This window comes from Bison bison, unplaced genomic scaffold (genome assembly GCF_000754665.1).
Source record: "Bison bison bison isolate TAMUID 2011002044 unplaced genomic scaffold, Bison_UMD1.0 scf7180017864289, whole genome shotgun sequence".
Classification (NCBI taxonomy): domain Eukaryota; kingdom Metazoa; phylum Chordata; class Mammalia; order Artiodactyla; family Bovidae; genus Bison; species Bison bison.
The window spans coordinates 19,885,552-19,909,986 of record NW_011494861.1 but is presented as its reverse complement, the minus strand read 5'-3'; the positions used below and the strand labels follow the sequence as shown (position 1 = coordinate 19,909,986).

The window sequence follows — 24,435 nt, the reverse complement described above, 5'->3', positions numbered from 1 at the left end:
CACAGCATCACTCTTAAGTTTAGGGCATTTTATTTCTGACTCAATATAAGGGAGAATAGTGTTTACTTTTATTCTGAATGTGTTTCTTAAGAATCATTTCCTTTTACAACACTATTGATTTGCTTCTTACATAAATTATCCTTTTAAAGATATTGACCTGCTTCTTAAAAGTTAGAGGTATAATATTTTAGGTATCTTCAAATGAACTAAGCAAGAGTTTTACAAATCTCAGCCATACAGCCAAAGAAAATTAGTTTTAAAAAAGACAGCTTTAAAAAAACAATTTTTTCCATTCCAATTGTCCTAATTTAGCTTACTAGCTCACATTTACTTGTATACTGAATTACTCTAAAAGTTGTGCATCTTTCAGGTTCTATAACATGAGAGAAATTTTTATCTTTCTTTCAACCTCTCTTGGCTTATACTGTGCGTCTTCTGACATTTCTTTTTCTTCAAGGAGAGTGGTGACCACCACTGTCTTTGGCTGCCTATTGTCCAATGTTTGAAAAATAGTTGCTATGTATATTTCTTGGTCCAGTCTTGTGCTGTTTACAATGGGAGGGCTAATCTTACACCAGTTACTCCATCACAGCTGGTGCCAACTGCCTCCGGTTCTTTTTTTTCCAAACTACTAATATAGTCTCTTTGTTGGCGATAATCTGCCCCTTAAATCTATTCTGTATGTGGGATAACAGAGTATTTCAAAAATGCAATCGTAACCATGTCATTCTGAGGCTTAACGGCCTTCAGTTGCTCTCCTTTGCAGTGGTCTTCAAAGAAGAGATGGTATGCTCGCTCGTATGTGGACATGACAAGAAGGGTACCTCTCTGCTTCAGTTCAGTTCAGTCGCTCAGTTGTGTCCGACTCTGCGACCCCACGGACGGCAGCACGCCAGGTCTCCCTGTCCATCACCAACTCCAGGAGTTTACTCAACCTCACGTCCATTGAGTCAGTGATGCCATCCAACCATCTCATCCTCTGTCATCCCCTTCTCCTCCTGCCCTCAATCTTTCCCAGCATCAGGGTCTTTTCAAATGAGTCAGTTCTTCGCATCTCTGCTTCAACCACACTCTAATCTGGAGTTTACCTGCTGTACAGGGCTTCTATGTAAGCTTTTCTACAAAGAAAGGGTTGTTCTGCTAAAAGTGTCTTAAAACTACTATCTTACAGAGTAAGTACAAGGTTCCTGATATAGTATACCAGGTTTTCCACAATCTGGCCACTGTTTGGGTATCCAGCTTTGCACTTTACATTCTAGGAACACCAATTTGCTTGCGTTTCCCTAACATATTCCCTATGTTGTAGTTCAGTGCCTTTGCTGAGTTTGTTGTCTCAGTCTGAAAGATTTTTTTCTCAGTTTCTTCTCTGTTCCATACCTGCCAGGTCACTCTGATCACCCTGAGACCTAGGACAGGCACTGCCTCTTCAGGAACCTTCCCTTCTATCAATCCCCTAAGGGCAGGTTAGGGCACATCTCCTGAGATTTCTCCAATAACACATCTTTCTCTGCCACTATACTTATACATGGGATCATAATTATTCATCTGTGCAACTGATTCCACATAAGTTAACAGCTTTACTTACCAGTAGATTCTCAAACCTTAAAACAGTTACAACTCACAAATGAATAAATGAATATTTGATAAGTAGATATGGAGGCCATTTTACGCAAACAAAAAAATACAACATCAGCCAAGACGTTGGTAAATATACTATTTTTTTTTTACTTTTGGAACCTGGAGTTAGTCAATTTAGCTAGAGCCTCTTAAGGCGGAGAAGTGGGAGAGAATACCAAAATATATTATAACCACATGGGAGGGCTTTAATACCAGGCCATGCATAATTCAGGAAGCACTGGGAAACCATTCAAGATTTTAGATCAGAGGAATAGTGGTCTCTTAATTGGTCTGCCTCCTTCCTATCTTTCCCTCTTCCAATACATCCCACAGATTAATATTCATAACACATAACTCTGACCCCTTTCCTTTCTTAAGCTTCCTTTCGTAATTGGCCATTGCCAACAGCATCTTAATGACAACAGACTATAGTCCTTTAGAATAAACAGATTTCTTTGTTTTATTCTATCCAGTTTACTTGTGCTATTTATCAAATGCCATTTTAAAATTATTTATCCTATTCCCACAATTAAATTTGGTACTGGAGAGAAAGGAAAGAATTGTGTCTTATTCTCTGTAACTCTGAACAGTGAATTCACATACAGGGGCACATTATGTATCTGCTGAATAACTTAAAAGCAGCTCTGAATGAAATATGCCATGGGTAGTTTACTCCAAGATAAATAACACTTGATTTTAGTTATTTGCACAAAGCCTAACTGCTATTTTCATCAATATATCTGAGTGTAAATACTGCTTTCTGAAAGGAAGAAAAATATTTTAAAAATATTTTGAAATTGCATTATTACTACTTTGAAGCCTTTACACTAGCATCCCAGCTTTTAAAATTCCAGATACAGAAAGTAGAGTTTGAATGAAGGAAAAAGGAGCCATTCTTAATGGCTTGTTATCGCCAAAAGAAAGAAACTCAGAGATTAAGCTTTCTTTTGTACTTTTGTATTGGCTGCACTCCGGGGGGTGGGGGTGGGGTCACGATTGTCTTCTCTACCGTTTCCCTCTGCTCCTTAATCTCTAGTTTACTTGGTCTTATCTCTTGCAAGCAAAATGGAATTCAAATGGCCTCCTACGTCCTCTTTGAACCATGCTGGTGCCAAGCCAGCTGGGGCCTATCCTGGCATCCAGGCAGGGAAGTGTATTTCGTAACACATAAGCAATGTTTGTTTGGCACAATTTGCATGAAGCAGTTTACTGAATCAGTGAATCATTTCTCAAGGTGACATTCCTGGCAGACTTCTCTCTCAGCATTCTGCCCAGGTCCATCCTTCTCTACCTTCCCAAGCAGGTGACTTCGGGCATTCAGCATGCTTCCCGTGTACACCCTCCCCACCCTGTTTCCACTGCTGACAGGGAACATGCAGAGTTAACAGAGAGCATTAAGAGATCCCACACACTGAACACATGAGTGAGACTAGACTAATAGAGTCCTCCCACATTCCAACAGTGTCTGGCTAGGGATTCAGAACCCTCTTACTTGATCTTATTAACACAGCAATAAATACCCCCATGATTAGTTGATTAAGGTTTAAAACAGCTTTTAAGGATAATTTTGGCAGGAAATTCCTTAAACTCCTTGTTTCAAGGAATTGTGAATTGTTCAACACAAAACTCCAAGGATAAGAGTTATATTCCTCATGATCGTGTGGGTGGAATGTAAAAGAGTAACAGTGTATTCAGGGTCTTCCACTAAAAAAAAAAAAAAAAAGAAAGATTTCTAGTCTTTTCCTACCATGAAATTAACAGAATGTTAAATAAAATTCAAGTAGCAGGTATAACTATGCCTTGACATTTTCTTATCCTAGAGACTTAATCCAGTTTTTCCTACTTAATAATGGTAGAACACACCTGTCTCAGGACATTAAACTGTTGCTGGAAACTTGTCATCCCTTTCCTGGTCTATTGCAGTAACATAACTCATCTATTTCCTTCCAATTCCTTTCACTCAATTTTCAACATGATCAACAGAGTTCCTTTTCTAAGAAGCAAATGTGATGTCATTTCCCTGTTAAATACCTTTCCATGATCCAAATCATTTCCAGAATAAAGTCTAAATTCCTTAGCATGGCCTTTAAAGAACTTTATTCTTCACCTCTTGCCAGCTATCCGTCTTCCTTTTGCAAATTATATTCCAAGAATTCTGAACATTTTGCAGTTTGCCAAAGAGATGTGAAATGTTTCTTGACTTTGCATCTTTATATGTACATGGAATATCCTTCCCATCTTTTCCTCCAAGTGAGCTTCTGTTTGTCCCTAAACACATGACTCAGTAGTAAACTTCTCTGTAAATCCTTTTTTTGCTATTCTCCACTTTAAACCATATAGTATCCAAGGCAATATCTTAGTTAATCCTTCCTTTGTGGTAATATTATAATCCTCTTTAAAAATTGCATTGTGGTAAAATTCATGTACCATAAAATTAACCATCATAAAACGAGTAATTCAGTAACATTTAGTACATTCATGATGGTGTGCAGCCACCACCTCTGTTCCTAGTTTCAAATGGGTTTTAACTTTTAATTTACCTGAATGTGTTCCTAACAAAACTGCATTTTTTGCAACCACAATACTGCACACATAATAGGTGCTCAATAAATAAAGATGGAATTTCACATTCAACAACAGAAAAGCATCTTACAGATTTTTTTTCCACTTTTATTATCCAGTCTTAGAAAAAAAAATATGTTATTACACCTATTGTTGAGAGAAGACTTATCACATAAAAAAGAAAAGACAGAAGGTTTGGCTCTTTTCAAACTTAAATTTTAAAAAATGGATATTCAGAAATTAAAAGTTTATAATTTGGCTATTTCAAAATTCATTCAACAAATATTTGTTGAGAATTTACATACGTGTCAGGAACTGTTCTAAGCATGGAGGGATGCCGTATTGAACAAAACAGACAAAATCCCTGCCTTAGGAAAGGGCAACCCACTCCAGTGTTCCTGCCTGGAGAATTCCCTGCACAGAGAAGCCTGGCAGGCTACAGTCCATGCGGTCACAAAGAGTCAGACACGACTGAGCAACTAACATTTTCAAAAGCTTATATAAAAGAGACAATAAGCATGATAAATTATATAGCATTTTAGAAGGTGGTAAATACTACAGGGAAAAAAAAATAAGATTCAGGTAATTAGATCAGAATTTCTGAATGGAGATACAGGAAGGGGTTGCAATTTTAAGTAATTTGGTCAGCGTAGCCATATCAAGCAAGTGACATACAAGCAAAGAGCTGGAGAAGGTGAGAAAGTGAGTCATGCAAATATCTGAGAGAAAAGTCAAGGCTAAGGTCTCAAGGTAGGAACATGCCTGATGTGCTTAAAACAGAGACAAAGTCATATCCAAGTAAAGGTGTATAATGGGCAGGTTGATACATGAGTCAAGAAGAGTTGTTTTGGCTTAAGACATACAATTAAGATCATCAGCTTTAGAGGGCTATTCAAAGTTATAAGATTGGATGAGATTCCTAAAGAAGTGAAGTTCATGGACTGAACTCCTTAGCATTCTCTTGTTGAGATCTGGAGAGCAGGAGAGAAATCTCCAAAGATGACCCAGAAGTAACTGCCAGAGAGAAAGGGAGCAAACTAAGAGAGCAGAGTGTCATGAAAAGCAATGTGAAGAACGTGGTGCTAAGAGAAGGAATGAGTGATCAGCTGCATTAAATGCCACTAACTTAAAGATTAGGTAAGACAAGAAGTGAGAAGTGACCACTGAATTTAGCAATGTGGAGGTCACCAGTGAGCTAAACAAGCGCAATTTTCACAAAGCGGCCAAGGTCAGAGTGTGAATGAAGTAGGTTTAAGAGAGAATGGGAAGAGAAGAATTAGAAACAAAGAGGCTAGAAGTTTTTAAAAGTTTTTGCATGAAGAGAAGCAGAGAAAGGGATGGTAAATGGAGACAGAAGTGAGATTAATGCAGGCTTATTTTTTTCTTTTTTTCATGCAGAAATAAGAGCATGCTGGTAGGAACAATCTAGCAGAGAGCAAAGAGTTGAAGATGTAAAAGAAATAAGGGAGAACTGCCGGTGATATATTCTTGAATAGGCAAGAATGGGCACAGGGAGGGGCTGACAGCTGGACCTTGGGTAATCCAACCACAGTGAAAAGAGGGAAATCAATGTATAAGGAAATAGTTGCTGGTGGATGTGTAGACATAGTAACAAAGTTCTCTTGAGTGCCAGAATTTTCTTAATGAAATAAGCAGCAAAATAACAGCTATAAGTGAGGGTAATAGAGAAACATAGAGAAGGAGTCAGAATATATGAGGAAATGTAAAAAAATCATCTCAGAAATCATTCTGGATTGTGCTACTCAAAGTATAGTCCAAGCTCCTGTACTGCTGTTTTGTTGTACAAGTTGTTTGTTTAAACAATTTAACAACGTAGAAATTAAGAAGAAGTGTGCTTTGTGTCACCAGTAGCTTCATCTCATTTTACAGCACACTCTCTATAAACATGTACAATTTTTGTAATTCTATTTCTTCTTTTCTTTTATGACTATTATTGAACTGCAATTTCATTTTTTTGTTAAATCTAATAAAAATTTGGACTTAGACTTTTGTCTTTTTAAAACTTCATATTGCTTCACAATTCATATTATTGTGTTTTTTTATTCATGATGAAGTAGGGAAAAAATTGGCCCCTCACCACACATAGATTGAGAGGGACGAGTCCAGGAGAGTTGGACAGTAATTAGACTAGGAAATGTTTTGTGATTGCCAAGGAGCATTAGAGGCTCACATGAGGTTTGCAGCCATTAGTTAAAGACCATCAGTGTGGTGGAGTGATTCTCTCCAGACACATTATGCTGCATGGAAGCAGAGCAGGATAGATGAGCAGCAGGATTTAACTGACCTATCACATTGCCAAGTGAATATGACATGATGCAAAAGGGGGCGGAGGCAGCAAGGAAACAGTATGCAAACATTAAAATAAGTGATCATGGAATTCAAGCTGGATGAAGAGGGAAGAGAGGGTAACAGAGGTATGAGGGACAGAAAAGTGACAAGATCAATGGCCCATAGGTCCCAAAAGGATTGAAAAATTGTTGGCAAAAAAGGATGAGCTAGAAAGATAGCAGGCGATGGTCAAATAGACACGCACAATTGAGAATGTGAAGAAGCTGTAGCAATGAGGCGAAAAGATTCTTGGAGGAGAGGAGTTTGGGAAACTTAGAGCCAGTGTGTTGAAGGGATCATCTCTGCAGACACTGGAATCCTCACAAGTGAAGGCAGGAGTAGTGCTGGAGATAATGATGATGAGTCAGGAGCTAAAATCAGTATGAAATGAGGAGAAATGACGGTGTGGGGTGGGGCTAGAAGATGACTATAACATGAGACTCAGAGTTTGGACTTTATAGGGGAAAAGTGGGTGAAGAGACAGGAAGCAGCCATGAAAGGAGAAGGATGCCTCCCACAGGCAGCCTGGTATGAAGGCCATGAGAGGAAAACAGCCATTGCTTGACAGGACCTCACGCAAGGCAGTGTCCTCAGAAAGCTACAGGTTCTCAGGAGATCTAGATCAAGGAACTCCTTCAGAGAAGGGGTGAAAGAAAGAGCTGATTTGACTGATGACGGACTATGAGTTGCAGAGGGCGTAGTGAAAGGGTTTCAAGAGGTGGGAAAGGATGAGGGGAAGGCAGAGACAGAAAAGGGGGCTTACAGAGTCACATGGAGAGTAGAAGACAAGGGTTCCCCTGATGCCTAGGGCTACTCTTGATGGCTAGCATGTTCATGTCTGGTAGAAACCAATACAATATGGTAGCACAATTATCCTTCAATCAAAAATAAGCAAATTTTTTTTAAAAGGGATAAAGTATGTAAGAAATCATTTTAGAAATCATCATTCCTCATGGACAGTTATTTCATGGGACTAAAGGGGGTCCAAGCCTGGATTACTCAATTGATCATGGGTTACATCATGGTTCTCTCTAAGGCACGCTCCTGACCTTGCGCTATGTATCTTTAGGCTATTTGGTTCCTTACATTACTAAACTGAAGTAGATAAGGGCAAAAAGATCGTAAATGATTCGTTCATATCACTCCATACTAATGGCTCTGATAAAAAACTGCTGACAGAGTAGATTCATTTAAATGGGCATTCTGAATGATCTGTTTATTCAGATTAGATAATTAGAAATATTCTATACTAATATGTACCCTACCAATTTTTATTATGTAGCTACTTAATAGAAACAAAACAACATGTAACATCCTATTCCAGAAAGGGCTGACCTTTACTGAATTATTTTAATAAAATCAAATTTAATTACATTACAATACTGGAGAAGGGTCACAGGTAGGGAAATGGTAACAAAAGTAAGGGACATTTTCCAATGACTAGAGAAAAAGAATAACCAAGTTCATAGAGGGCACATTAGCCAGGCCCTTGCAAGTAAGTACCACTTATGAAAAGAAAAGATGAAAATCAAAATTGCTTTATTGGTATGACCTTGCCTTTACAATGTTAAAGAATGCTGAGTAGGAGAAGAGATGGGAAAGGAAAGGTACAGAGTGGGAGGAGAGAGAGAAGAGAAAAGGGTATAAGGGATCCACAGGTAAGAATTAAGAAATGTATTTTTGGTGCTTTGCTTCAACTGAATTCACTTTTATGGAGGGATGACTTATGGAACTAGTATTCTACTTAATGGCTTTCTAGTTATTTATATATGTTTTTGGCAATTAATCTTTCTCCTTCATTGAATGAGATCCCTTCTTCTCTTTTCCTCCCCATTATCCCTCTTCTTTGTCAAGATCACACTCATCATTTTTCTATGCTGTGGAGGTTGGGAGCAAGATGGTTTTCTGGCCCTACCAAGTCAACCATCTGATAAATCACCAAGAGGCAAACGAATTATTGGATGTGGAGGAATTTGCACACTGTAACAGTTTGAGGAGTAAAGTAATAATGGTATATATGTAAGTTCAACAGTTTTTTTACTTAGAAGCACAGAAAATTTACCTGGAACTCAGTGTCTGTACTTAGTACATTCTGTCTCTCCAGATCTATTCTTTGCCCTTCTCTCCCTTGCTGTGCTTTAGGAAACAGATTTCTGGAACACATCAAAAGCAATCTTTTTCTTTGGCTTTAAGTTAGGTTTGGCCAGTAGGTAACTGGCAAGAAATCAGAAAGCAGGAAAAGAGAGCAGGCGTGTTTGCTCTCTAGTGTTTCCCCCCTGCTGGCCATTTTTGTTTTGGTAGAGGTGGTGTTTTCTTGTATACAGCCAAAGCTACTGTCATTGGCCCTCTTGTGCAACTACAGTTCTCTGGGTTCCAGAAAAACTGCTCCTTTCCCTTGCCCTGAAGGTCCAGGGTGATAACTGCTTTAATGTGTATTTTATCACCCTCTGGTGGGTCCCTTTTGCTGCCATACCTCTGTATATTCCCTTCATTAAACTTCTTTCAATTAATCTGCTGACTGTGCCATTTGTTACTTGTAAGAAGCAAGATTGATATAATTTCTAATAGCTGTGCTGGGCTTAGTTGCCCAGTCATGTCCGACTCTGGGCGACCCTGTGGATTGTAGCCCACCAGGCTCCTCTGTCCATGGGGATTCTCCAGGCAAGAATGGAATGGGTTGCCATGCTCTCCTCCAGGGGATCTTCCCAACTCAGGGACTGAACCCAGGTTTCCTGCATTGCAGGTGTATTCTTTACCATCTGAGCCACCAGGGAAGCCCTTCTAATAGCTTCAGTCGTGTCCAACTCTGTGCGACCCCATAGACGGCAGCCCAGCAGGCTCCACCGTAGACTGATATAATTTCAGGGCCAGGTCTACACAATCCAACCCATTCTCATTCCAAATTTCTCAACTCAATATCTCTTTCACTATCCCGTAGTGAATATCCAGCCTGGTCTTGAAGTCACTGCTTCATGACAATCATGTATTCATCATGACAACACTGGCAGCGCTTTGGAACCACTTAAGAGTCTCCATTCATAAAGCCTCCATTTTCATAAGTGTAACTCATCAAGATGCAAATTTAAAACTAGATTATTTTAGGAATTTGGTCAGAAAAGGGAAGTAGCTTTTCTCAGTAACATCCAACCTCACCTCCTTCTCCTTGTTGAGCAACACCAGCTGGCTGTCTGTGAGGATGCAGTACTTCCGCTCCCATGTTGTCGTGTCGGTGTAGGGTGACTGGCCACAAGACAGACGGTGGGTAGGTGGCCCTTTCACATCTGTGTGACAGACACAAAAACAAAAGGGACAGATCACTACCATGCTTGGTAAATTCACATTTCAAATGGAAGGTGCTTCAAAATCAAGGAAGGTGGTCTAAACATAAACCTAAATGGTTAAGCCGAAAACTTAAAATTCCTCTGAAGAAAATATAAACAGTTTTTTGACAGAGGGAAGATTTTGCCCTATAGTCTGCAAAAAAAGAGGGCTGAAACACTTTGGGAAGAATTGTTAGTACAAATTTGACACGGTAATCACCAGTGCACATGCACTAAAATAATGGGAGATCACTTCAGGGCAAAACCAGTTATCATTCAAAACAAAGAGGTGGGGGTGACTCAGAGACAAGAATAAAGGATAGCTATCTTTCGGAAGAAGATGCTGCTTGCTGCATGTACACTCAAGAGTACTGCTGAGCTTGAATTGAAAGAGTGAAGTTATTGGCAGCCTGCATCTTCAAAATGGCTTTATTTTTGGTCAGTTGTAAAGATTTTAGAACTGGTTAAACTATAGCATCATATTACCACTAGAGGCCAGTAAGATCTTAAAAACAGACGATCTAAACATATTACCCTCAGGGCTCTTAAAGGTGGAGGCATACAATATAATACCAAAGTTAAATGTTTCAACTATTCTAGAAGTCTCATCTCCCATGTTACTGTTTTTTTCTTTTATTGAGATATGACTGACATGTAACACTATATTAGTGTATAACATAATGAGTCAATACTTGTATACACTGCAGAACGATGATCTTAACAAGTCTAATTACCATCTGTCACCGTAACAAGTTAGAAAATCTTTTTTCTTTTGATGAGAACTTTTTGATTTACTCTCCTGGCAACTTTCAAGTATCCACTACAACACTGTAATCGCCATGCTGCAGATGACATTCACATGGCTTATTATAAGTGGAAGTTTGTATCCCTTGACCCCCTTCACCCATCTCACCCACCATCCTCTTGCAGATCATCATGCTGTTCTCTGTACTTGTGAGTTTTGTTTTCTTTATTTTAGATTTTAGATTCCACATATAAGTGACATCACACAGTATTTGTTTTTCTCTGACTTATTACATTTAGCATAATACCTTCAAGGTCTATGTTGTCATAAATGATAAGATTTCATTTCTTTTTCAATGGCAGAGTAGTATGCTGTTGATCCACCAATGGGCACTTGGGTTGTTTCCATTTCATGACTATTGTAAATAATGACACAATGAACACAAGGATGCATATAGCTTTTCCAATTAGTGTTTCCATGTTCTTTGGATAAATATCCAAAAGCAAAATTGTTGGGCTGTATGGAAAAGGAAATGGCAACCCACTCCAGTACTCGTCTGGGAAATTCCACGGACAGAGGAGCCTCGTAGGCTGCAGTCCATGTGGTTGCGAAGAGTCGGACATGACTGAGCAACTTCACTTTCACTTTTCACTCTCATGCACTGGAGACAGAAATGGCAACCCACTCCAGTATTCTTGCATGGAGAATCCCAGGGACGGGGGAGCCTGGTGGGCTGCTGTCTATGGGGTCGCACAGGGTCAGACACGACTGAAGCGACTTAGCAGCAGCAGCAGCAGCATGGTAGTTCTATTTTTAATTTTTTTAGGAACTTCTAATCTGTTTTCCATAGTGGCTGCACCAGTTTACATTCCTACCAACAAGGCAGAAGGGTTCTGTTTTCTCTACATCTTTGTCATCATTTGTTATTTCTTGTCTTTTAGAAAATACCCATTATCATTGGTGTGACGGATATCTCACTGTTGATTTTGATTTGCATTTTTCTGATGATCAGGGAAGCTGAATACATTACATATGTGTTGTCCATCTATATGTTTCTTTGGAAAATTTCTATTCAGATCCTCTGCCCATTTTTCAGTCAAACTGCTGTGGGTATTTTTTGTTTTTTACTCAGTTGTATGAGTTCTTCATATATTTTGGATATTAATTCATCAGATATATGATTTATAAATATTTTCTCCAGTTCAGTAGGTTGCCATTTCATCTTATTGACAGTTTCCTTTGCTGTGCAGAAACTTTTCATTTTGATATAGTCCTGTTTGTTTATTTTTGTTTTTGCCTTTGCTTTAGGGGTGAGATCCAAAAAAATCACTTCAAAATTTTTTTAATATGAAGTGTTTGCTCATTTGGGCTATTGAAAAACTTGAAACATATCTTAACTATAAGTGCATATTAGATCCATTGAGTAAGGCTTTTATGATGTTTCAAGATATATCAAAAGTTCTTTAGCCACGAAGGACTAATTCCTCTCAGAAATACAGTGTAGGAAACATTAAACATTAAAATACATTACTTATTACTATTTAGTTATTACACTAGAGGAGCACTTCAAACTGAAGAAATTAAAAAACAAATGCCCATGAGTGCAGGGGAGTTGTAAATATCAATAATAAATAAGTGCATTTTATCTATTAGGTGAGAGTCTTAATTACTATTACTTTCCAAAGACTTTTAGTCTTTTTACCACAGGATGATAGGTATTCCTGGTACTGACCGACTTCAAGGAAATTCAAATGATTTCCTATATGTTTTACGCTGCTAAGTTGCTTCAGTTGTGTCCGACTCTGTGTGACCCCACAGACGGCAGCCCACCAGGCTCCCCCGTCCCTGGGATTCTCCAGGCAAGAACACTGGAGTGGGTTGCCATTTCCTTCTCCAATGCATGAAAATGAAAAGTGAAAGTGAAGTTGCTCAGTTGTGTCTGACTCATAGCGACCCCATGGACTGCAGCCTACCAGGCTCCTCCATCCATGGGATTTTCCAGGCAAGAGTACTGGAGTGGGGTGCCATTGCCTTCTCCATGTTTTACGCTATAATTACTCAAATATGCATACCTATAGGTGACGATCTGTAGACAGTAAACAGGTCAGTATTCAGGGCATTAGGTGTATGTATGCCTCTCTTCTTACATCCCCACATGTGTCCAACATTGTCATCAGTGCTCCTTCTGGCTAACTTCATTGCTCTCTAAAAGTCTATCTAAACTTGTCGCTTGGCATGTTTGGGGAGCTCATCAACTACCCTCCAAAATAACTCAAGATTCAAGAACCAATAATGTTACCAGGGCTTGGCTTGACATGCTTACTAATTTTTAGAAGTTCACTGTCTTTCCTCTTCCCCTTGTTTTTCTGCTTCTATCTCCTGTGAACTTCGCACACCAGTACCTGCTGCACAGGTAGCTTCTCCATTCCACACCAAGTCTCTCCTACCTTCAACTCTTTCATTTCAAGCATTTAAAGTTTTGTTTATACTTCAAATTTTCCTAAAATTATCACAAAAAGCTTTAAAGGAATTAATTCAGTAATTCTTGGCAGATAAAAGATTCTTGCCCAAACTTAAAAGCCATGTCAAAGCTGATTTTCTTCACACGATTTGGATAAACAAATGGGTTACATTTTTACCACAATGCAGACCTATTTTTAGAGTCAAATACCAAGATCACTTAAACAGAGAGGGATGCACCTACTTTATGTAGAAATGTGGTGGTTTTGTGGCCTAGACAAGTTTTCACTCAAATGACTAACCTTCTTATGTAAGTTGGCCATGGATGACCTAAACTGCCCCCTGCAATTTAATCTGAATCTTATGATCCACACTGAGCAAGAAAATGTTGATAGGCTCTGTCCGTAAAAACTAGAATACGGAAAACTTTTATAGCAGGAAACCCAGGGTTCCTGACAAAATATCAATCTGCCACCAGCACTGAATTTAAGAAAACCTGAATTATCTTGCCTGTGTCAACCTGAGTAATCATCTTACAGTCCCCCTTAAAGTCCTCCCCTTCTCCAATGTGAGCTTCGCTCCTAGTTCCTTCACGCTATTGTGAAACAAGACAATGTCTCATGAAGCATGCTGGGGACCCTGAACTACTCCTCTCCAGTGTTAAAGGTAGAATGAAATAGAAAGCAGTACTTCCACATTTTAGTTTTTCTGTCTGTCTAAATTATGAGGTTGATTAGCCACGTCATAAATTTTGTAGTTTCACATTTTTTCCTACTATCTATGGCCCACATTTTGATCACTTTATAAGACTGCATTAAAAGGAAGAAAACAAGAAGTCAGAATAAGTGGGATTGTTTGTTCTTTTTGGCATTTCTGGGTTAAGGTTTAAAGGGCATTTTAAGTAACAATCTAAATAAGATATTTCTGAAAACCTATGAATTTAATTTATTCATTCTACTGTGTCCTCATTTCCATAGCTAAATGAAGGTTTAATAGTACACTTGTAAGGCCTGTTTACTGAGGCTGTATTAAACTCAGGACAAACTCACATTGTTGCCTAATTTCACTTTACCAAGTCTATCAATCCCTCCCGCCCACTTTCCCTCACTCCCACCCTCTTTTTCTCTGGCTCTCTTGACATACTTCTAATTTCTGACTTTCAATTGCATTTAGTATCTAAAATTCACTACTGAATAGGGTAACAACTTTAGAATTACAAATAAGAATCTTAACAGCAAAACTGGAAGGAAATTTTCGATTGCTGCTGTCTGATTCCTGTAAGGATACCAATGATACTGGACATTACCCTTATTACAAAAGTTGAATAATTTTAGAAACATTAACAAGAATCAGCAGTTACACAATGAACCCCATTGGAAAGTACTTCTTTGAGACTGGATATTATCATGTAGACTAATAATTTCCAAAATCTTTGATCTCATGATTCCTTTACACTTTGTAAACTGAGGACTTCAAAGAGTTTTTTTGTTTGTTTATGTGGGCTATATTTATCAATATTTACCACACGAGAAATTAAAACTAAGAAATTTTTAAAATATTTATTCATTTAACAACAAGAACAAACCTATTGCGGGTTAGCATAAATAACACATTTTTGATGAAATGCAACTATTTCCCAAAACAAAACAAAATAGTGAGAGGAGTGACAATATTTGAAGTTTTGCAAATCTCTTTCAAATCTGAATATAGAAGACATCTGGGTTCTTATATTTGTTGTGATATTTAATCTTATGCTTTATGTTGTTTTGGTTTAAGTGAAAATCTAAACACACAGATAAACAGTTGGAAAAGGGAAAAAATATTTTAATAGCATTTTCAGGTAAGCGCAGGTCATGTCTTTCAGTTGTTCTTTCAAGTAAAAGTGGTGTTCATGAAAAACAAATGATAAGTCTAGCTCCCAGATCACTTTCCACTAATGCTTTCCCCGGTGATAACTGTCATACTTCAGAACGCAACTTAAGTGTACTTCCCCTCTCATCATACAGAATGTTAAAAAGACATAAACTCCAAAGGTTTAATATATAATAAAATTAAAGATTTTCACTGAGTTCTCAAGGATATCCTTAAGGAAAACTGGCTTTTTCCCCCCCTACTATGTGTGCAGAGAAGATTGCATGACTCCTGGCAGAGCGTGGTCCCACAGCTTTGATTCCTGCAACTGCATCAACAGTTTTGCTTATAACTCCTTTTGTATCAGAGTAAATGTCAACACAGTAAAAACAAACAAATAAACAAAAATAATCTTAACCTCGCAGATCAAGGGCACCCTCAGGTTCTAGGGTTCCACAGACCATATTTTAAAAACCACCGCTTACATAATAGGAAGGCAATGAAAGATTCTAAGAAAATTTGGTAATAGTTTGTAAGATGAAGTGGGGAAAAGACCAGAGTTCTTATACAATGAGTGAGAGATTAGTGTAATGGCCGGGGTGTGGGATGATTAGGGTCATAGACTGGTGACAGTGGAAAAAGAAAGAAAGGAACTATGTGAGTCAAATTTTGAAACAGAAATCAACAATGCTGGTAACTCTCTAGCTGTTTGTGGGGAAAGTATAGCACAAAAGAGCTGAGAGAATAAATAGCAATTAATACAAATACAGATTTATAAATACTCATAAGACAGGTTATATAACCGTAATTCTGCTTTTGTTTCAGCAGGAAAGTTTAAGACAAAGATTTTTCAAGAAAAGGCATACAGAAAATCCAAAAGGGAAGCTTTTAAACTTGAATTTAATTTGAAGGATTCACTGCAATCCATTATATCCACATCATTTCAAAACAGCATTGAAAATACCATTATATTTTGTCTACCTATAAACCTAGAAGTCAAACTCTGGGCCTCTTCAAATGCTAATATAAATTTAGTAACTACTTGACAAAGAAACAACAACAACTAAAAAACTTCTCGTATGTGTAATCCTTCCTTGTAACTTCTCCTCATATGAGAGAAGGAAGCAAAATAGTCTATCGCATCAACTGATGAAAAAGAGGAACCAAAATGATATGATAGAGCTGGAAATTCCATTAGGCTTATCTATAAATATCCACAAAATGATTTTCCTCTTAGAGAGTAAGCATTTTGTCTCTTCCAGACTTTGGGAGCATCTCAGAAAGACTTAAGAGTAGGAGAGTACATGAAGGGATCTGATAGGAAACAGAAAGAGGCATAGAGGAGAATGGAAAAGAACAAGTCTATAATCCAAATATGGAGAGTGTAAAATAAAAAACTGCTTGAGAAATTTTATTTTTGTCTATCACAGCTCCTCAGAAGTTCATCTGAGTTGTTTCTAACTTATATCCATTTACTAACTACAATGTTTTCTAAAATTCTAATATTCTAAATTAAATGCAACTTGTAAAACTTTAAAACTATTTAAAGTTTTGGCCATCCAAAACAAACTTTACAGAGGATTCTATAAGGAGAAACTTCCAATTAAAACAACCCTAATGTTTCATTCACTCTCAATAGTTTTTCATTAATTCTTAGTACCAACCATTAAAAAAAAACAAAACACATAGTTTTGGGAAATCTACCTATAAGAAGGACAATTAAAATACATTAAAAGAAAAACACATTTCTAACAAGCAGCTGTAAACTGCACAGGTCTGAACTGCTGTAGTAAGATTAGTATTCTCACATATGTGTTTATTCCTATGTCAGAGACAACCTGGCTTAGAAAAGACAAATCTTTCCCAATATTCAAATTTTCAATTATCACATTTATTTTGCTTCTGAATTTGGTGAGAAGTCAAAGTCAGAGTACAAGCATTACTTTATAAGTCTCAGAATTGGAGTGACCACTTTCTTACAGAAGCAAAAAAAATCTAAATAACTTTAAAACAGAGCTATTTGCTTAAACTAGCTAAGAACATGTCAATTTCCCTAAAATGACAAAGGGTTATTTTTCTCTTCACCAAAGTGTCCGGAACAGTTTTATTAGAAGTTCAAGTTTAAATATCATTTATATTAATAGGTCAACTAACATGCTGGAAAAGGTCAATTTTCATTCCAATCCCAAAGAAAGGCAATGCCAAAGAATGCTCAAACTAGCACACAATTGCACTCATCTCACACGCTAGTAAAGTAATGCTCAAAATTCTCCAAGCCAGGCTTCAGCAATACATGAACAGTGAACTTCCAGATGTTCAAGCTGGTTTTAGAAAAGGCAGAGGAACCAGAGATCAAATTGCCAGCATCCGCTGGATCATTGAAAAAGCGAGAGAGTTCCAGAAAAACATCTATTTCTGCTTTATTGACTATGCCAGTCTTTGACTGTGTGGATCACAATAAACTCTGGAAAATTCTGAAAGAGATGGGAATACCAGACCACCTGAACTGCCTCTTAAGAAACCTGTATGCTGGTCAGGAAGCAACAGTTAGAACTGGACATGGAACAACAGACTGGTTCCAAACAGGAAAAGGAGTAGGTCAAGGTTGTATATTGTCACCCTGCTTATTTAACTTACATGCAGAATACATCATGAGAAACGCTGGGCTGGAGGAAGCACAAGCTGGAATCAAGATTGCCGGGAGAAATATCAATAACCTCAGATATGCAGATGACATCACCCTTACAGCAGAAAGCGAAGAACCAAAGAACCTCTTGATGAAAGTGAAAGTGGAGAGTGAAAAAGTTGGCTTAAAGCTCAACATTCAGAAAACTAAGATCATGGCATCCGGTCCCATCACTTCATGGCAAATAGATGGCGAAACAGTGGCAACAGTGGCAGACTTTATTTTTTTGGGCTCCAAAATCACTGCAGATGGTGATTGCAGCCATGAAATTAAGAGATGCCTACTCCTTGGAAGGAAAGTTATGATAAACCTAGATAGCATGTTAAAAAGCAGAGACATTACTTTGTCAACAAAGGTCCGTCTAGGGAAAGCAATGGCACCCACTCCAGTACTCTTGCCTGGAAAATCCCATGGATGGAGGAGCCTGATGGGCTGCAGTCCATGGGGTCACGAAGAGTCGGGCACTACTGGGCGACTTCACTTTCACTTTTAACTTTCATGCATTGGAGAAGGAAATGGCAACCCACTCTAGTATTCTTGCCTGGAGAATCCCAGGGACGGGGGAGCCTGGTGGGCTGCTATCTGTGGGGTCGCACAGAGTCGGACATGACTGAAGTGACTTAGCAGCAGCAGCAGCAGTGGTGGTCAAGGCTATGGCTTTTCCAGTGGTCATGTATGGATGTGAGAGTTGGACTGTGAAGAAAGCTGAGCGCCGAAGAATTGATGCTTTTGAACTGTGGTGTTGGAGAAGACTCTTGAGAGTCCCGTGGACTGCAAGGAGATCCAGTCAGTCCATCCTAAAGGAGATCAGGCCTGGGTGTTCATTGGAAGGACTGATGCTGAAGCTGAAACTCCAATACTTCGGCCACCTGACGTGAAGATCTGACTCTTTTGAAAAGACCCTGATTCTGGGAAAGATTGTAGGTGGGAGGAGAAGGGGACGATAGAGGATGAGATGGTTGGATGGCATCACTGACTCAATGGACATGAATTTGGGTAAACTCTGGGAATTGGTGATGGACAGGGCGGACTGGTGTGCTGGGGTTCATGGGGTCGCAAAGAGTTGGACATGACTGAGCAACTGAACTGAACTGAACATGCTGTATTTTTTAAAAGCAGTTCTTTATTTTTCTGATAAATAATAAAACCCTTGCCCTGCCATAAAACTTTTAAAAATGTGGTGTGTGCTTGGCTATCTTCTACAGGCAGTTTCTGCTACAACAGAAAAAATGTTACAGCTGTCATGTGGAGATAATTTTTAATAATGCCACTAACCATAGCAGCTGCTCAGTAGCCGCCCACTAGATATTAGAGCTAAATGACCAAATTATTTTACGAATGTGTTAATGCTGTCTGCTGGAGACCTAGTGAAGCTGCCATCCATTACCGCCATCAATACACTTTGTGACTCTGCTTCACTCTTAAAGGATGGACAGGAAACACAAACTCTAACAAGCCATTAAAATGAAACCTAATTTTATTTTATCCCCCTGTTACCTTTCCACCCTCCATATTCTGTCAAAATGTCAGAAAATATCCTGTTTCCAGAAGAAACAAACAAAAGTGTTCTTAGATTGATAACCGTCCAAACACTAAAATGACTGTCTGTGAATTCTGCTTTGTCCTGACATCCTATGAATCTTTAAGCTGGCAAGTTGCATTACAGTGCATATGGATCAATGGCCCCAGTAGATTTAAGTATGGTCACACTCACCTTAGTGAATAATAAACACACTTTTGATAAAATATGTTTAAAATAAAAAATTAGGCCATAAATGTTTACCTTTATGAAAATACAAGTCTTACCATAATTTCCCTATAAGGTCATAACTATTTGTTGAAATGAATTTACATTGCCTTTTAACCTAAGCTAACTATTTTATTTTCCTTCTCAATGAGGAAGGCTTAATTTTCATGCTACTTGATCACTCGTGTCTAGTCAGGAAATCCCCTATGCTCACTGTCACCTTTTTAAAAAGAGAGGACAAGTAAGAGATAATAAAGGATTCTGGTGGATTATTTCCTTTGGGTTTCAAGGGCTTCCCTGGTGGCTGAGTGGTAAAGAATCCGGCAGTGAATGCAGGAGACCCGAATTCGATACCTGAGTGAGGAAGATCCCCCGGAGAAGGAAATGGCAACCCACTCCAGTATTCTTGACTGGGAAATCCCACAGACAGAGAAGCCTGGTGGGCTACAGTCCATGGGGTTACAAGAGAGTCAGACTCAACTGAGTGATGAAACAACAACACAGTTTGCGAACAGGCTCTTTGCTGTCTCCTCAGTCTCAGCAGCATCAGGGCCTAAGCAGGGGGTGAGTCTAACTCTGCTCCATCACAGTTATTTGATAATAAGTTCCCTGAAGGCGTGACTGACAACTTTCTTGATCAAGGCAACACTTTTCTTTGTAGAAGAACTAATTTTAGTTTGGGAAACACTTCCTATGATGGGTCCACCTTGCTTCTCCCTTCCACATTATTAGTACACAGTTTGCATTGCACCTGATCACACACGCCATGAAGCAGTAGGCAGAGCAGATCGTTTCATTTTCCTTCACTTTTTACATATGCATTAGAAGAACGAAGTCCCACAACTGCCATATTGGACCAAGCACTGCTAAAGGAACATGAACTGTACAGCCTGGGTAACCAAATGGAATGTTATAAATGATGCCACGATAAGGTGACAAATGATTGTCAATCACGGCTTGTTCTTCAATCCCAATAGACCACTCACATCCATGGTTTTCAGAAAATACTCAAAATAATTCATTTGTATACTCATCCTTAGAAGGAAAAAAAAAAAAAGGTCTATATTCAACTCTTCTTAAACAGTCAAGCACTGTGCAAATTTAAGAGAAGTGTAAGAAAACAGTAGCCTGGCTCTTAAAACATAACCATGTTGTTGTAGAAATGATTAAAATTCAAGATCTTTTTTATACCTCATGTTCCTGTTACTGGTAGAAAAATGAACTAGACTAAGAATTAATCTCAAACACTATGTACTACTCATCCTTCTTGCTATATTTTGTACCTCTTCCTATATTAATCTATCCCCATGCCTGCCTGTTTTTGAATTGAATCTCATCGCTTTCCTTTAGGGGCAGCTGCTGTGGGGAAAGAATTAGAGCCTTTAAAAGAATGTGATTCTTAGAGGAGAAAGGAAACAAAAAGAGTAAATAGTTTACCACTATTGAGAGATCAGTTTCTGGGTTTTTCACAACTGGTTATACAGCCTGGAGCATCCCAGGGACGGGGGAGCCTAGTGGGCTGCCGTCTATGGGGTCGTACAGAGTTGGACAGGACTGAAGTGACTTAGCAGCAGCAGCAGCATACAGCCAATACTGTGTCATTATCTCACTCTCTAGGGGAGCAGAAGAAGACAGACTGAATTAAAAAATAAAACTTGTCAAGACTTTGGCAGCATTATAAAAATGTTACTAGCTCTACCTCTCTCCACAGTATCAAATGGAGTAGAACACGGATCTAAATACGCATCTTTCCTGAATTGTGACCTGTTTGAACCACAAACCACTGAGCTTACAGTGAAAACTATCAAGGAGATATCATAGGTCTCTCTAAGGGATCCCATCAGTTACTCACAGCTAAATCAACAACCTGATTCAGTCAGCGAGGTCCTGACACAACTCTGCTGACTTATGTGAGAAGCAAAAAACCTTTCTTTTCATCAAAAAACCAATGACCGAAAATGAGTAAGAGGTAGCCAACAACTACAATAGAATATAAGCAGTAGAATGAAGCATTTAGCACTTTTTCTTCAATACAATCAACAGAAGTAGAACACACATTCCTCTTATCTAAATCTAATCTGTTTCTCAAAGTGTGCTGGATGGCAAATTTTCACATACTGGAGAATATATCCTAAGTAGAAACTGAATAATTCAATTCAAGCCCATCTAAAAATACCAATTAATTTCCCCAGATATTAAGCATTCTTTAACCTGCACATGCAACCCACAAAAAATTTCTAAAAACGTTCTAATTTCTAAATTAAAAATAAACATACAAAATCACTTAATATTTAATTAAGCTATTAGTGAATGAATATGTTTCTGCATATATTCGGTATTGGATAAAAGTTACACTTTCTTTTTTTACTGCAAATGTGCTCTGTAAGGTAAAAAAACAATTATTTGTTTGCAAAAGTAAAAAGAAAAAACAATTATCTGAATGCAAATATTAACTATGAGATTACAAAAACTAATATCATTTTCATTTTACTTTTTCTCGCAAATAGGTAAAAATAACTATATAGTACATCAGAACATGTGTACAGTCAAATTTATATTTTTTAACTTCTTGTTTTGTGCCTCTCAGCCTTTATCATTTCCATCTTTTCTCCCAACATAAGAGCTTTTCTAGACTCACCTACTTTTCACAGGCTTTTCCATTATCTTAAAGAATTTTAGATAAAAGGAAACCCTTAAATAACATCATCATGAAACACAATCCTGTTGTGAAAACAACTGATTCAAAGACAATAGTTTACTCCATATTCCCTCACTCAGATTAATGTGCAACTTAATGTTTTTGGCCAGAACACACACATAAGTTTCTTTCAATGATATTTCAATGTGAATAGTCAATTTTAGGTTAAAAATTTCCAAGAGATTGCAGCAAATATTCAAATGGTGAGAGTTCAAGATATCGAGGGATACATTCACATTATAGATAGTAAAGAGAAAAAAATGAATATAGGGAAGCAAATAATGATGAAAATCAAGTGGGAGAAGAAATTAAAAAAATAAAGGTCAACAGGATAAGAAATGCATAGAAGAGGAAGAGGGATATCCTTTGGGAAACAAATCAGAGTTGAAAGATATCTTAAAGGTCAGTAAAAATACCTCTTAAATTCATAGATTAATAAAATGAGGCTCAGAGATATAAAATTACTTATTCAAAGAGACATTTAGCACAGTTGTCTCAGAATTTAGTCTGACTTATAAACCAGGAGTTTTTTCTAGCACATCCTAGAGCTTCTCCTGTCCTTGTTTCATTTGGCTTTGGTTGTAATTCAGTGAGCATTTATGTACTGTGTGTAAAGCACTACACTCTACACTACAGATCTCACAGTGCACAGGACAGACCAAGCCACTGAACTCAGGGAATTTAAATTTAGTTGAGGGGACAAACACTGTACAATCAGCATGTGGTTAACAATTATGATAAACACTACTTCAAAAAGCAGTATAGGGTGCTGTGAGAGTACAGAATGAGAGCTATGGACTTAGTCTGGGGCATTACAGCAGCTGAGAGCATGGTTAGTGGTATGTCAGTATGGAAGGGAGTCTAAGTATTAGCATTTCAGGCAAATGAAATCATAGGTCCCAAAACCCTTGAGGAATAAAGTGGCTCTGCTCCTTCAACAATCTGAAAAAGAGGACCCTAAGGCAGATGCATGGGAAGCAAGGAGGTAAGTACAGAATTAGGGGGTTGCTGATATAGCAGCTCAGCTGGTAAAGAATCTATCTGCAATGCAGGACACCCTGGTTCAATTCCTGAGTCAGGAAGAGCCGCTGGAGAAGGGACAAGCTGCTACCCACTCCAGTACTCTTAGGCTTCCCTTGTGGCTCAGCTGGTAAAGAATCCTCCTTCAATCTGGGAGACCTGGGTTCGATTCCTGGGTTGGGAAGATCCCCTGGAGAAGGGAACAACTACCCACTCCAGTATTCTGGCCTGGAAAATTCGATGGACGGCACAGTCCATAGGGTCACAAAGAGTCAGACATGACTCAGCGACTTTAACTTCACTTCACTTCAAGATCACTCAGAGACCTATACACCAAGTTAAGGACGTTGATCTTGATCTGAGGAAGGAAAGGAAGCCCCTGGAAGGTTGTAATAGGTAAGTGACACCACTGACTCACATTTGTGTGAAGAGGTGAACGGGGATTTCATTTACTTAGATGAAGAATTCTGAAAGATAAGGTTTGAGGGAGAAGCTGATAGATTTAGTTTAGGTTACAACCAGTAAAAAAAAAAAAAAATCAGTCAAAAGCTTGATTTGCCTGTCTAAGTCCAAAACTTCTAACTTTGGTCAAGAGAAGAACCTGGAGTTTCTTCAAAAGGTCCACAAGGGCCTTATGCAAATTTCATTTCAAGAAATATATAGAAGATACTGGGATAAAATGGCAGATTGAACACATACAATTTCAGTCCTTCTCAAAACCCCACAAAACTACAGTAAAGATAAATTCATATTTATATATAGAGACAGCAATAATAATCCACAATGATAGAGAAAACAGAGAAGAAAAAAGTGAAATTTTAGAAGCTATAAAGAATATATTCAAATAGTAACTGCCTTAATCAGGCCTGAGAAAACTGAATCCTGAGATAAGGCTGAGAAAAGGTAAGAAACTACCCAATTTATAGCAGAGAATCCTCAAAAAGTTCAGGGATAGGCCAGCACTAGGTACCTCTCAATGGGGAGAAGCGATGGTCTAAAATAAGAACTAGATAAAATTGATTCAAGAATCAGAGACCCCATAAACACAGAAAGCAAACTTATGGCTACCAAAGGAGAAAGATGGGGGTGGGGGACAGGATAAATTGGGAAACTGGGAGTAACATATACACATGCCTATACAGAAATGAGATAAACAACAAGGACCTACTGCTTAGCACAGGGAACTATGCTCAATATTTCCTAATAACCTATATAGTAAAAGAATCTGGAAGAGAATATATATTACATATGTGACGTATATTGTCACCCTGCTTATTTAACTTCTATGCAGAGTACATCATGAGAAATGCTGGGCTGGAAGAAGCACAAGCTGGAATCAAGACTGCCGGGAGAAATATCAATAACCTCAGATATGCAGAT

The 24,435-nt window shown here is 38.3% G+C and overlaps 1 protein-coding gene across 4 annotated transcripts in view; it reads right to left on the bottom strand.

The window, feature by feature from the left end:
• Positions 1 to 24,435, bottom strand: part of RASAL2 (RAS protein activator like 2) — a 254,269-nt gene that overhangs the window by 185,746 nt on the left and 44,088 nt on the right. For all 4 annotated transcript variants that reach the window (XM_010850125.1, XM_010850123.1, XM_010850124.1 and 1 more), the window contains exon 2: positions 9,682 to 9,809. In XM_010850125.1, coding sequence (XP_010848427.1) covers positions 9,682 to 9,809 — 128 coding nt within the window. The remainder of the gene's footprint in view (positions 1 to 9,681; positions 9,810 to 24,435) is intronic.